This window comes from Poecilia reticulata, chromosome 14, assembly GCF_904066995.2.
Source record: "Poecilia reticulata chromosome 14, P_reticulata-male-v2, whole genome shotgun sequence".
NCBI lineage: Eukaryota > Metazoa > Chordata > Actinopteri > Cyprinodontiformes > Poeciliidae > Poecilia > Poecilia reticulata.
Genome location: NC_088843.1, coordinates 9249467 through 9264834, shown reverse-complemented (window position 1 = coordinate 9264834; position 15368 = coordinate 9249467). Strand labels below are relative to the sequence as shown.

General features: G+C 36.9%; 1 protein-coding gene across 2 annotated transcripts in view; it reads right to left on the bottom strand.

Annotated features, from left to right (window-relative positions):
* ppp3ca (protein phosphatase 3, catalytic subunit, alpha isozyme) overlaps positions 1 to 15368 on the bottom strand; it is a 29312-nt gene that overhangs the window by 13385 nt on the left and 559 nt on the right. For both annotated transcript variants that reach the window (XM_008427055.3, XM_008427054.3), the window contains exons 2-6: positions 9225 to 9425; positions 4861 to 4985; positions 4637 to 4748; positions 4236 to 4381; positions 3993 to 4132 (exon numbers count right to left, since the gene is read on the bottom strand). In XM_008427055.3, coding sequence (XP_008425277.1) covers positions 3993 to 4132; positions 4236 to 4381; positions 4637 to 4748; positions 4861 to 4985; positions 9225 to 9425 — 724 coding nt within the window. The remainder of the gene's footprint in view (positions 1 to 3992; positions 4133 to 4235; positions 4382 to 4636; positions 4749 to 4860; positions 4986 to 9224; positions 9426 to 15368) is intronic.

The window sequence follows — 15368 nt, the reverse complement described above, 5'->3', positions numbered from 1 at the left end:
TGAGAACGAGTGAGGAATCTGACAAGTGAGTATGAGCGAAAGAGACAGAGAGGGATGGAAGTGCTGCGTCGTGAGTGTGAAACTGAGAGGTTTTTTTTCCTTTTCTTTCACCTTAGATAATCCATCTGTGAGGCTGCTGTGTGAGGTCATCGCACTCATTTTCCCCCAATATTAAAAAAATAAATAAAATCTTCCTTAGTTCATCTTGTTGTAACCACTGCACAAAAAAATTACATGAGAGCAAAGATAGAAATCCAAGACGAAACGTAAGCTAGACTTTAAGTCAGATTCTTAAAGTCTAACTTATGACTTAAGGTCAGATTCTGTTAGGTTTAACCACAGTGGTATCCTATCAAAAATGGGTCATTTTGACTTGGTCACATTTGTTTTTAGGTTACAATAACAAGCATAAATGGTATTTCATTGTAACTTTATGTGGCTAAACAACTAAATGGAGGACACAGTTGTGAGGTGGAAGAAAAATCTTATTTGGTTTCCGGTTTTTATTAATAAAATCTGAGAAAAGTGGTTTGCATTTGCATCCTTATATATATATCCATCCTTATATATCCATATAAAGATGGATATAAGGATTTATGCATCCTTATATCCAATACATAAGGATGCAGAATGTTAGCAAAGAGCAATTTTTAAGTCACGTAACATATTCTTTAGATTTAGGGTTATACTTTAACTGGGACATCTTACGGTTTGAGTTAAACAATTCCATTGTAGCATAGCCTATACGTTAACCTCAACTCCACAATCAGGTCTTATGCAACCTCTAACAAGTTTTCTTCCAGTGCATTGCTCTCTCTGTCCTTCCATCAACTCTGACTCGCTTTCCAGATGCTGCTGAATTAGCACTACTTCAGTAAATTCAGATTATCAGAGGTATTCAGTTTTATGGAGAATTATTTATAAGTTTTCAATTGATTTCCAACCCAAAACACTGTCTTTATGAAGTTGCCATCATATCTTAACCTTGCCTTTGTATATACTGTGTTTGAAACAGATTTTCTTTTTTTTTTTTGGCATTTCTCTCATAGTTTTCTACTAGAATTTGGTACTTTGTGCTGCATCCACAATGTACGGATGCTGAGAGTCATAATGACGGAGAGGTGTGTTTGAGAGTGAAGGCAGAACAAAGCCAGGGGGAGATAGATGACTATAATAGCAGCATCCTCCACACATGTAGAGAACAATCCTCACTAGTGAGTTCCCATCTCACTGAAAACCAGTCGGCGACCATTTCACTCTGGTGGAGGAGAGAGAGCGTTTTGTTTTATTCATCTAAGGCATTCGGATTGTTTTGATTAAGTACTTTGACGTTTAGGTTACCATTTTACTCATAACGGCGTCATTTATGTTTGTGCTGGTCACAGTGTCATGTTTTATTAAACTTAACCTTTTAAAATGATCAATGTTTCATCTGTTACCATGAGCTGGAATAGACACCTATTATCCTTATTATCCTTTCCACATGGGAAAAATCTAAACATGAATCATAAAAAAACTTCCTCTTCAAACTGAGGAGTTTTAAAGTGATTCTTTTCTGAGCCAACTCTGCTGCTGTGCTAGCATAAACAGAAAGATGAAGATAAGAAATATGAATTTTATTTTCCCCCATGACAGTGCTAATGCTATCAGCATTCCAGTCTTCTGTAAAAAATGTAATAAAAAGAGGCATTTTGTGTTGAACTAAGTTGTTTTACTATCCAGCCAACCACAAAACAATGTTCTGTGTCCAGAGAAGCTAATTTCTGAGAATAAAACCTGTTTCCTTGAAGTAGTTGCACATTTTCTGAAATCATATGAAAAAGAGAAAAACCCTGAGAAGAGTACACAGCGTAATAACGGATAAAAATATTCATGGCTGTACTCATTGTTGTGTCTCTTGTGAAACTGCCAGAGGTCCTTGCAAAAATCAGAGAAAATTAAATTTTAGCTGTAATATGATTTTTAGCAGCACACGCTTGCCTGGACTGTGATTTCCCCTCTGAAGGAACCCAGGAAGTCTTTCAGATTTTTCCGGAGCCAATCTGGTTCAGGTTCTGAGCTTCCATTAAGAATTTTTTCACTATAATTGCCCCCAACGTCTTCCCCTCTCCACCACCAGCTCCTTGCCATCCCACAGCAATATCAGGTCAGATCTCACCTCTTATTATTTTGGCCTGACTTGACTGATCCAAATCCTTTTGAGTCTCCTTTTTCCTGCCCATCCATTAAATCATTCCATCTCTTTATGAGCTTTTTGTTCTTTTAAGATGTCTTGCATTTGATGTCTATGAATAGATTATAATCTCAATATCTATTTTTAATCTCTAGTCACCACTTAGTCACCAGATATCAGTAAAAATTTTGATCTTATTTATATACGGTTCTCTTCTTTGATTTCTGATGTTTTCCTCAATCTAATTAAAGTAGAAATGATGCGTTCAAGAAAACCTGTGTAACCATCATTTAAAGCAGTCCAATTTATTGCAAAGTGTGACCTGCAACTCATAAGTGCTGCTGCAGACACAACAGCCACATGAGTCAAGTGACTGTGATCACTGTAGTATTTGGACTTTATGACAGGGATAAAGAGCAATGCAGGCTGAAATATAAAATATTTTAATACCCAGAGATCTTTACAGACCAGAGAATGTTAGCGGTTCTTAATATTGTGTTTATTTTTACTGTGGTTTCATAACAATGACTACACAGATGTCTCTCAAACTGAACTCAGTATAAAATTACGTTTCTACTAGTTTTCGTCAGAAACACCTGTAGTTGTGTTTCTACTAGTAGAAACTAGTAGTGGTCTTGTACTACAGGTATTGTGTTGCCACAGCATTTACAAGGTAACAGAAAAAAAAAGGCCAGAAAAAGGCGCCTGGAGCGGTGGTACTCTTTCTTTAAGCAAGGACTTAAAATGGTCTCACACTCATGTTTTCTGTTTCCTTCAGAGGTAAAAGATTTTAAACCATGAATGTCTGTTCCCAACAAGCTGTCGAAACAACCAACAAAATCCTTCTGACACGTGATTGAAATGCGCCTACAAATGCATTGTTATATACTGCTCAAAAAAATAAAGGGAGCACTTAAACAACATAATATAACTCCAAGTAAATCAAACTTCTGTGAAATCAAATTGTCCACTTACGGAGCAACACTGATTGACAACGGGGACCCTCGTCGGGTCAATCAGTGTTGCTTCCTAAGTGGACAGTTTGATTTCACAGAAGTTTGATTTACTTGGAGTTATATTGTGTTGTTTAAGTGTTCCCTTTATTTTTTTGAGCAGTATATTTTAAGACAGCTAAATATACCCTAATTGTTTGTAAGTAATTCTAGAAACGATGAAGATAGCACATTTTCACGTTTTAAGTTGTACTCAAGATCGGTGACTTGAATTCATAAACAACAGCAATTCTGAATTTTAGGTAGACTAAATGCCAGGTATCAGATGTGAAAATGTTCATGTTAAAGTAGAAAAATTGTTATAAAAATATTCATATCCCTCGTATCAGGACCTCCTGTAAGTGCCAGTTTAAGAGGAGAGAAATATGTGAGAAATCATCTGGTTGTAGATAAATGCAGGTGAGTCAAACCTGACATCAGCTCTGTGTCCAACTTATCTGCTCTTACTCTGAGAGTATGGTTTTCTCTGTGCATATTGTTAGTAATAATATCGATTGAAGATGAGGTGCATCAATGGAGTATCCATGCAGGACACAGACTAATTATGTCATTAGTGATTTTTTTGTGATGCAGAATAATTCAGGTTAAATCTGAATTGTCCATCTTTTTAACAAGAGACCAAAGTAGTTTAGCTTTTTTTAAAAAAAAAAAAAAACAACAAGCAAAGAACCTAAACAATAATAAAAAAAGACTGTAAAATAACTATTCACTGCCAAACAAGAATTTACAAATCAGTTATAAAGTTCACCACTTATAACCTCTTTTGGAGGTTACCCTCAAACCCACATTATTCCTGTGTTGCTCACCTGTAGAAGTAGGAGCAACCTCGCACTGTGTTGTGGCTGAAGTATTCCTGGGTTTTCTCATTTCCAAAGTCTTCCAGAGGATCAGACCACAGCAGGTCACACATGGGCCCAAACGCTGGCGGCTCTTTGAACCGATCCAACTTAACAAGAAGAAGAGAAACGTTTTAAGGCAGGAAAAAAAAAAAAACTACAAAAATAACGAAGTGTTACGTGGCGAACTCCGTTCTACTGTTTCCCCGTTACCTTTTTAATGTCGTCTAAGGTGTGTATTTCAGGTGAGAGTCCTCCGTGGACACACAAAAACTGCTGGTTCATGAGTGCAGCCAAAGGAAGGCAGTCAAATGCATCCATACACGAGTCATAGACCTGCTCTGAGTACTTGATTTTACCTGGTAGACAAAACGATGGATCAGCTGTACGTATGAGAATTTATGCTAAATCTCAACTCATATTTTTCACTAAAACATTTAGCTATCAACATCAAATTTTCATCTGTTGACAGAAAACTCCAACCTTTCATACTGTCACATGTGCTAGACTATAGTGGATTAGCTCCTCCAGACATGCTGCAGGCTATGCAGAGCGTACCAGGACTAGAAGAAAAGCCTCAAACGCAACACGTTGAACCCTGCGAAGGTACTCACATTCTTGTTTGAAGGTGAAATATTCTGTCAAATGTCTACATTCATGATTTCCACGAAGTAAAAATAGCGTCTTTGGATAGAGGATTTTCAGCGACCAAAGGTATAAAACACACTGTCAGAACAAACAAACAGACAAGCATAGATTTTGTTATTTTAGAGTACGCATTCACTGCTTTTAACAATAGTTTTTTTTCCTTTCAGCAAACACAAAAATATATTCTCACCTCAATACTGAAGTAGCCACGGTCAACATAGTCCCCGAGGAACAGGTACCGTGTTGTGGCTGGCGATCCTCCCACTTCAAACAACTTCATAAGATCAAAGAATTGACCGTGGATGTCCCCACAGACTAGAAAACGAGCAAAGGAAAAAAAAAAGAAATATGGAATGGAATTAAAATTTTTCTTCTGAATGTTACTTTTTTGAGCACAGCAACTTTGTCAAGTTTGCCAAAAAAAAAATTCCTGAATTACATAAACATAAAGAATTCCTTTAAATTAGAGATACATCAATAATTTTTCATATTATTTAAATATTCTAGTTGTATTTGTATTGTGTTTACTATTAGTTCAATCTAATAATCTATTTAAGGAAAACACAGGCCTCGTGATAAGTATCATTTCAATTGTGTGTTTTAATACAGCTCTAATTTATCAGACCCAACAAAAACAGGTTAATAGGTAACTGAAGTGTTTTTTGGGGTATTTTTTGTGATTTTGGTTTAGTACAAAATAATGAAAACCAGAAAGGCATTTTTCCTGTTGGTGAAGTCGAATTTTATTATTTGGGAGATCAAAAAGTACTTAGGAGGGAAAAGGAAGCTTTTACATCCCTTGATGCCCAGCAGTAGGAAAACTTGCAAAGGAAATCAGTGTGACTCCACAGTCAGCCTGAGTCAAGCATCTCCATGGCAACAAACCGTTCCACTGGCCAATGAAGGGTGATATGAACTTAAAATCCTTTCTTGTGGTATTATGTGTCATTTAATGAGATGAAAAGTGATGTCAATAAAACGTTTAATAATCCATCAATTTCTTTGTCATAAATTGATCAAGCATGAGATTATTTTGTCTGGCTAACATTTCTGCAGTCCTTTAATTGGAATATCAAAAAGTGAAGTTTTTTGTTACTCCAGTTGTGCAGCTGCACAAATAAAATCGCTTTATCTTGCATAGTACTGGGGTCAAGGTCGTGGCATTCCCAATGTTCACCTGCAGAATAACCAGGTCCTTTTGCAGTGACATTACCACTGCAATGTCACTGCAAATGACCTAACTGGAGATGAATGCCACATGAGATGTCCCTAATGGTGAGATAACAAGGATAGACCAGAAAGTAGGTCAATTTATCAGATTCAAGCATAAATGTATCCACATCATTGGAGACAGCTAAGAGTGATTTTGAATAATGTTAATAGTGAGTCATTGCTGCAATATTTCAGTTGCTTCTTTAACATTAAAGGTGTGCGAGAGCTCAGTGTCGACATTTTCACAAAATCTTTGGCAGCCTGACTTATCGTGATCAAATTGAGCGTTCCTCCACATCATGGAAAAGATATGCAGATTTGCAATAGTGAGAAGTGTATATTAGAGATAAATCAGCAGATCAGACTCTCAACAGATACCAAAAATCAGTCTTTACCAGAACAACGTCTCAAGAGATCATCCCTAATGTTGATCAGAAAGAAAAACAATGTGTAACAAAGCTTACATCTAATCACCAGGAAAATAAATGCAGGTGTTGAGAGAGGAAGTCAAAATCAGGCATACAGAAAGCAGTATAACCTAAAAAATCAATCCTACTGGAAGCACTGCATTATTTTATTCGTTTAAAATAGACAATACACACACATTGGTGTGAACCACATGCCTTGTGTTTAATCTTTACAGCAAACCTGCTAGTTTTTAGCGTCTATTCACAGGAAGCTTTGGTCTATATAAAAATAAAAAAAGGTAAAGAAAGGTAAAATAGCATGAATAAATAATGTTTGTTCCATTTTCACATGTGAGCAGGTCTGCCCAGACTGAGGCCTCTCTAGGCCTCTACCTCACCAACATTACAATGAACATATCAGTTTTAGTGTAGAAATGTAGGCGATTGCTTTGAAGGGCCTTAGCCATCCTCCACAGACATCTGCTACGCTATCAAAGGACCATGTCGCCTTTTTTATCGTCAGTCTTGCAGTGACATGGGATAACAACAAATCACAATGACAATAGTCGAGGTGTAAATACAAATTCTGACCCATCTCATGCAATCCGTCTGCCACGTGCAATAATGTGTTGAAACAGACGTATAAATCTGCGCCTATGAAGATCAGAAGATATTTATGCAGATACAGTGACAACAAAACAATGGTGATGATGTTTGTAAACAACAAAGCAGAGCACATTATTGGTGCTGAGATCATCAGTGAGTAAAGCAAGATTTTGTCCACGCAATATGTCTGTTGTTTGTACAAAATGTAAAAAAAAAACAAAAAAACAAACAAACACATTTATAGTTTGGAAATAATGAAGATGATCTGTGTTACTGACAAGACCTTTAAATAATTATGGAAGTACTTTGAGCAATTACATCGAGGACATGATGGTAATGAGATCTTTCTGTGGTCTTTAAGGCCTCCTTTCTCTACTTCTGAGAAATGAGAAGCGCAAACCTCAAAGGGGTAGAAGAAACCCAAGCCCCCAGGGAGATGTATGCTTTTTTCACAGCGAACACTATGGCTCTGGAGTGCAAACCTACATCTCATTTCCTTGCTGCCTTCAATTTTTCATTATCAACTCGCTCTGTCTCGTTCTCTCCTGCTCATCCTCCATCTCCTCTCGCTTTTCCGTCTCCCCTATCAGCTCCACAGTGGCCTTCGCCCACTCAAAGCTCAGAGCAATGTGTGTGGGAGACTGCTTGTGTGACTAAAGCAATCAAACACACACATGCGCACATAGGTGCAGGCCCGTGCACAAACACCCCATGTATTACATGCAGGCGAAAGCCACATTGAAATTCAAATGCAGTTGAGCTCACAAAGATACGAAACAAACGCACAAATGCCCGCAAACAATATTGTTAGAGATTTTCACCTCAATACATTCTGCATCTATTTAGACCAGGAGGCTGAGGCCTGAAGATGTGACTTTCGTCAGTTTGTCACTTCTGAAAATGTTGAGCTGACCGTGGGCTAATTAATTAATACTGGTGCTTATATGTATATTTTTAATATCGTGCATCTTGTCGTATTAAACAAATGCGCGTGAAAGTAAACAAAGCATTAACGAACCACGCGAAGTGGTTTCAAATCAAATGTCCAAAGAACTAAACCTTTGGGAATCAGAGGAAATTTAAATTGTCCTGTGTTATATGTTGGTATATTTACAAAACAATTCTTTGTGGGTGTAAATGTAAAGAAATAAAGCATAATTTCTGAAATGCCAACTCTTATTAAGTCTATAAAGTCTTTCTGTGTAAAATACAAAATTTGCCATAAACTGAAAATGTCTCAATTAGTTTCCTTTTAATCCAGTGATTTATTTTTTCCTACATCAAAACAATCAGCGCAAAACTACTTAAAATTTAGATCTGACCAGGGCAACGCCAGCAAAACTCTGCTGGTAAGTTCCTATTTGAACCAAACATCGACTGGCCTGAAACAACAACAAAGATCAAAAGAAGGAAGCGCACTAAAAATACTCATCCTGAGCAACACCAAAGAACAGACTGTCTGCGATAATTATCTACCAAACTGTTGCCCCAGGGCCAAAATCAATAACTAAATAGTGCATGCTTTATTTTTAAGACTCATTTTCAACTTTGGAGTCATTATTTCTTCCTTCTTCAATAAAACTACTGCAACCCACTACATCCGACAATACAACCTCGAATCCTCGTCCAGTTTTGTTCGGTTATTTTAAATATTTGAATTATTAACATGACCGCAGATAAGATTACATTTAGGAAAGCAACTGTATTCTTGCTGCCATTTCCAGACTAATGATGACGAACACACGTCTACCTCATTTGAGCATGAGCTATTGTCTTTCCCATTTTAAAGAGTAGCTCAGTAAAAAGCTATTTTCATACTTATACAGCAAGGACAAATAAATTGAAGGATTACTCATTAAAAGCTCCTCAACACTGATACATGCGAACAAACAATAGACATCAGATCAGCGACTAGGAGGTACATCAACATATCAACGATATATGTGATTTAGATGACTGCTGAAACAGATGTGTGCTAAATTTACTGGGAGTCATCAGCCTCAATTGTACATTACCTTTTTAGATAATTGTCCCCTGTTTGGGGGTGAAAATAAACACCAGGGATGATTTAAATGGGATTGAAAGAGGTAAACAAAACTGCTTAATAATAAAATGGCTAGCTTTAATTTAGGTGAGTAAGCTCCACGGCTTTGATGCTAAACATCACTGTCAGAAAGAGCCCATTTTCAAACTATGACATATCAAAACATATGTAGTGAATTACAGTCTTTCATATGTTCAACTGAAAATCATAAAAAAATGACTTCCAGGTTTAACCTAATTCAGCTTGCCATGAAAAGCTAGGAAACATCTCTAAACCATGTGATACCTGTGACTGGTGCCTCAATGTCAAGAATAGTTTTCTCCTGACGGAGGATGGCTGCTCCCTCATTGACGATTCGGAGCGCGACAGCTTCCTCCACACGGCCCTCCTTGGTCAGGTGAGCCTTCAGCAGATCCACGCGAGGTTTGCCTTCACAGTCGAACACTTCCTTCATTGTAAGGCGGTGGCTCAAGGGGAAGGGGACAGCTAAGGGAGGACAGAGCATAGAGGCAAAAATTGTAATTCAAATAATTGGCACACGGCAGAAACATCAGTAACTGTTAGTGCTCCTGACAATCCAGCTATTAAATGATTTGTTTATAATGTATGATATTCACAAGAAGATCTGCTTTTTAATGCAACATATTCCAATGCGGATGTGGAGTTTTGTGTTTTCTGATTTCTGCATAAAACATTCAAGCAATTGGTTCACTCTTCCCGGTTTCCTAAAGCGTGTGGTCATTAAATCTGCACCAGTCACCTACCCACCAGACAGTCTGTGAAACTGTGAAATCCAAGCACAGATCATTACTTCGGTGATGGCAGGCAAGGATTATTGTTATTGTTTTAAAATTTGCAGATGATCTGTGTGACTACTAGCTTCTGGGCACATGCACAAACAATCTAGATACACAGATAAAGTGTCAAAAGAATGAATAATTTACATGGGAAGAAAATGTAAGTCCAGTTTGCTAATTTACATTAGTGAGAAACGAAGGCACCAACACACTCTTACTGGAAACATGCACATATGTTATAAGTCAACAACAATATTAAACTCCGAGAATGAGCAATTGCATGTGTGCCAGATTTCTGCAGTGTGCAACTAACAAGGCCACTCAGCACAGCCAGAGAAAGAAAAGACAAAGAAAGAGGCTCTGAACTCAATGTGGTGAAGATGGTCTTTAATAATGAATGCTAAACTGGAGAAATCTCAGAGCCACTACTCCTGGGATAATAAGGCAAGCCCCTGCAAGTGTAGTTAAAGGGCCTAAAATTTTTCACAGGGCGCAGTGTGTATCTGTGATGGCGACGTGTGCTTTGACACTTAACCAGCAAGTACAAAGCAGCGTTGAACGCACTGCAGAGAAAGTGGATGAGCCTACTACATATGACAGCGCTCAAAAATCTGTTTGTTTTGTGTAAGCAGAATAAAAAGCAGTTACCAGTTTAAAACGCGAAGAAACAATCTATGATATATGAAGCAAAATCACCTTATTTCTGCAAAGTTAGCATAAAAATTAGACAAAAGATGGAGGAAGTGCACACCATTTCACTATACTTCTCAGTAAGTCATTTACTTATAAACATTCTTTGTTGTTATATTTCAGATAGTATCGTTTTTTGTTTTTTTTTAAGTAAGGTTTTGTCAAAACTTGTAAGGAGTTAATATCTTACACAGAGAAGTTAAGTGTCTATTCATTTAAAATACAGCTTATTGTCCCTGAGGCTAATACCTGGTCCAGGAAAGGCCAAGCTAATAGTCCGAAGTTTACAGATGTCCAAGAGGGTTCAAGTTAACACTGTGAAGACAGTGGGTAGTTTAAGAGGGCCCACATGGATGGCCCGAAGCTGATGAGTAGCCCAAGAGGGGCCAAAATGTTGTTTTAAAGCTAAGCTTATAAGCTAATAGTTATTCTTGGTGAGACCAGGCATATCTTAGTCCAAGAGGGCCAAGCTAACATTTGGATGCTACTGGCTGGTCCAAAAGGCACCAGGCTAACAATATGAAGATATCAACAAAAGGAAGGGACCATTTTGGATGAAACAAGGCTATAGTCTGAAACAAATCGCAAGTCCTAGGTAATGCTCTGAAGCTAATACTCCAAACTAACTTGAAACTAAAAGCTAGTCCAAAGGGCCAAAGTTAAAAGTCTGAAGCTAAACAACTAGTCCAAGAGCGACGAAGCTCATGTTCTGAAGCTGAATGGAACATGTAAAAGAATTTATTAGCCTAAGTGTTTAATAAATATGGTAGACTAAATATCATTCAAACCACTGCAATGTTTTTGTTTTATTCACACCACTTTACATTCACATCAAAAGGTTACTCTGTGTTACAGTTACTCTGTTCTCAGTATGTTTCACACAGAAAAATTATTTTTGGTGCAGCACCTCCAACGTCCACTTCTTGAGGAAATATTCACAGATACAAACATAGTGACAAGTAAAAAGCTCACAAAATAGTCTTAGCATACTATTCTGAATAAAACAATAATAATATTTTTCTGAACTTTGACTCTTGCAAATCTTTCTTTAACAAACAGTATACATTTTTTTCATCTGATTGTTTTAGTGTGTATTTGTAAAAATCAGTAAATACAAATTTAATGTGACTTTATAATCCAGCGTCATTGCACGACCTTTGACCTCATACAACTGTGGATTACCCCAAAATCTCTCTTTTGAACAGCAAAGCAATCTTAATATTGTTTATTTCTAGATTTTTATTCATTCTTTGCTTTTTACTAAACTGGAATGACATTGAACCTTAATATTAATGAAATACATCGACCAGAGCTTTAGCAATTTGGAACAATTTGTCTGGAGATGATCACTAAAGAAACTTGATAATAAAATATTTCCATTCAATTGTGGTTTATTCATTGCACTCAAATTGTACAGCCAAAACTTAAAAGCATGCACGTAAAGAATAAAAAATAACAATATTCACATATTCATATATTTCTTTAATAAATTAAAACATACGTTGCTTTTTTATTTTTATATCGTAAATGTAGCTCCTAATTCTTCTAAAACAATTGATCATAAAATAATTAAATGAATTCTTAATTCTGTGATTAGAAAAATTTACTCGCTGCGTATTTACTCAAAATGCATTTAGCCTATATATTTTTATAGTAGTCTTCCTAATATGGGTAATAACAGTAAAATCCTAAATATATAATCCCTGCATCTTATGTAATATTTTTCCACAACACCTTCTGCAGAAGCAAAGGCACATTATACAAGTACACTGATATAGATGTGTGGTGCAGAGATGAAAAGCTGACTTCTGCTCAGCGCCAAGCTCAGCTGAGCTATGAAATACTGTATGTTGCCGGGCAACAGCAGCAGCAGCAGCGGCAGTGGCAACAGCAACAGCAACAGCAGCTGAGTGTTGGAGTGCAGCCAGTGGTGCTCCAGAAAACTGCAATTTGCACTGGAGGTTCACATAGAGACAGTGATTTATTAGACTCGGTCAGGCAGCTGACAACACAAATTTTCCAATCAGCTTTGAATAAAACTTGTGTTGTATTGTGTTCATGATGCCTGACAAATATTCCTAAGACAGGTTATCACGCTGAACAATTGAAAAACATAAAATAAAACAACCATGTATGTAATAAATATTACTGCAAAAGAGAGATCCTAGATCCTATTAGGAAATACTGTACAGCCCCACATGCCTGGACTAACTAGTGTTGGTAGGTGTCAGGTTCCCTTCACACCTCCATGTGCAACGTCTACACACTGTGAGATATTGCACTATTTGAACCTCCAAACTAAATGTATGTATTACATTTAGCAAACACTGGTCCACTTCTATCTAGTCAAACTGTTTCATCGGTGTAACTGTCATTAGAAGTGACTTTAGGATGAAGGAACAAGTGACAAAGTGAGGAAAGATTGTGCACAGGTAGAAATGTAGCCTCCTGCCTGTTGATGTTAACAGTTCAGCAGAAAATCAAACTGCACTGGCCAGCAGAAACCAAAGCTTTTTATGCTCTGTCAGGTCAAACATGTATGCGAAAGAACAACTGAAGATAAACCTATTTTGCTTTAGGTTTATGCCCACAAGGATAAAAATATCCCAGTTTCACGCAGTGAGTGCACCAGAACATAATAACTCACTATTGTCATGATGGCAAACTTTGATCAACTGATGCCACTGTGATTCAGTGCTTTATGACTGTTTTTTTTTTTTTTTTTTACATTAGGCACGCTGGGAATTGTAAAAAGAAAGGCTTGTCTCTTCAAAGCCGAATACCAAAATAGGAAAAGCAGATAAAAGTGACAAAAGGAATATCCGCAAGCCTGTCGAGAAATAACAAAACCTCTTACATGTTTTAGAGCCTCTAAAAAATGACACTCGAACTTGGATGTGAGTAAACGTTTTCCTATTTTAAATGGTCGGATAGTTTCTACAAAATACACAAGTAATAAAACTGAATGCATAATAACATGTTTAGAGTTTCGGACTCCTCAAAGTGTTTGGTGTTGCATGCTCATGTTACAAAAGCAAAGCGTTTCAGTCAGAAAGCTGGCCGTGTGCCTGTGCTGGTGTGGACTTTCTGTTTGCTTCACACTGTTTTTTCAACTCTTGGTCAATAGTCATTTTTGTTGTTCAAATTGCCAATCATCCTTAGATATACAAGTGTGATGGCATGGCTTCCCTCTATAATATGTCCAATATTAGTAAATCATGCCATGGCGATATCAGATGCGATTAATCCCCATTTTCCTTCGATGTTGCTCAGTTTCTTCTAATTCTGTGCAATTTAGTATTTTTGATAGAATCAGTTACATTGAGGAATCAAGAGGGTAATTGTTACCAATATATTATTTCAGTTTTAATTTGTGCCACATAAGTAAGGAAAATGCATTTTTGGGTTTAGCATTGAAGTTGAGTATGTTGCTAGATTACAATAAGAGATATGTCAAAGATATGTCAAAGAGCAACATTATAACAAAGAGGAAAAAAAAACCAAACACTGGTTTCATTTGTTTTGTTCTAAGTTCATGTTTATGAGCAACAATTTCCGTTTACTGTTCCATCAATTACTCATTTAATTCATATATTGTTTATTTATTGAACAATATAATGAATTGTCTACATTCCCAGTGTGGTCATGTGAAGTGTATACAGTCATATCTAACAATTTAGAGGCTCAGACATTAAACTCGCATATTAGAAATGGTTTTACTAGTTAAACGTAATCTTATGTTTTCATTAGGTGTAAGTGTAAATTCATCAAAAATACAGAAATAAAGGCTTAGTCTGTAGATTTAACCTATATAATGTGCTTTTGTGAATGGATATATTGAAAGGAATTAACTTTTCAATAATATTTTAATTCATTGAGTATCACACCAACTATTTCCCCAACTGCAATATTAATTTTAATGTTGCAACATGATGAATAGATATAAAAGTAATTTTTCACACACTAATATTTGAAAGATAAGCTATCTGCAACACCCTGTGCAGCTCAACTCTTAAATATATCCTTTATGTGTATTATTTATTTCATTTACAACAGCGGAAAAAAAACCCTACTCCACACAAAAGTTGGAATCCATGCAAGTATGAATTGGCACTAAATGAAAGTGCTGTTTTGGTGTCTCTGCTATGGAATCTGGACAACATTTTATCATATCTAGTTAAAAATCTTGGCTCTAAACCTGAACTGACAGATTCTTCTCCACCCATTTTCGTTTCCAATCAACAGCAGAAGTTAAGCATTGTGGTTTCTTATTGTTATATAATAAAAAATACTGCTTGCAGTACGAGCTTTGTTGGTGAGTGGGTGCATTTGGTAGTGTGAGGGGCAGCAGAAGCAGGTGCTCTTTCATTCTGTTAAAAAAAAGTTAACTTGAAGCTTATATTTGATGCTTCAAAAGATAATTATCCCTGCGTTTCTCCAAATCTTGAGCCTGTAGTGGTTCTAGTGCTGATAGATCTGCTAGGCCATCCTGATAATGCACTGGACTGTATACTACAGAAATATATTCATGCACAGTGCAGATGCATGCTGAAAATGAGCCGGGCCAAGTGAGCTATGGCAACTGTGAGGACCTCATCATCCCACATCGATCAGTTCCATACATGCCTTTTTTTTCTTCTTCTTCTTCACTATTCCCCCTAATCAAATTAAAACGTGACTCACTCCTGGTAAAGTATATCCCATTAAATGTCAATTTCATGCCCCCTTCCTCCTCTGCTGCCCCCGTTAAAGCCCACGAAATCCTGCTGCATCACTGCTCCAGCTTCTACCACAAAGCTCGCCAACTGAGCTTTTCTTCCTCCTCACTTCTGCCTGCCTGCTGCAGCCTACACGCCATGCTACTGTAAAAACCGAGCAGCAGCAGCAAAAAACAAAAAAAAAAAAAAAAAAAGATCCAGTTAGATCGTGGAATGCATGCATA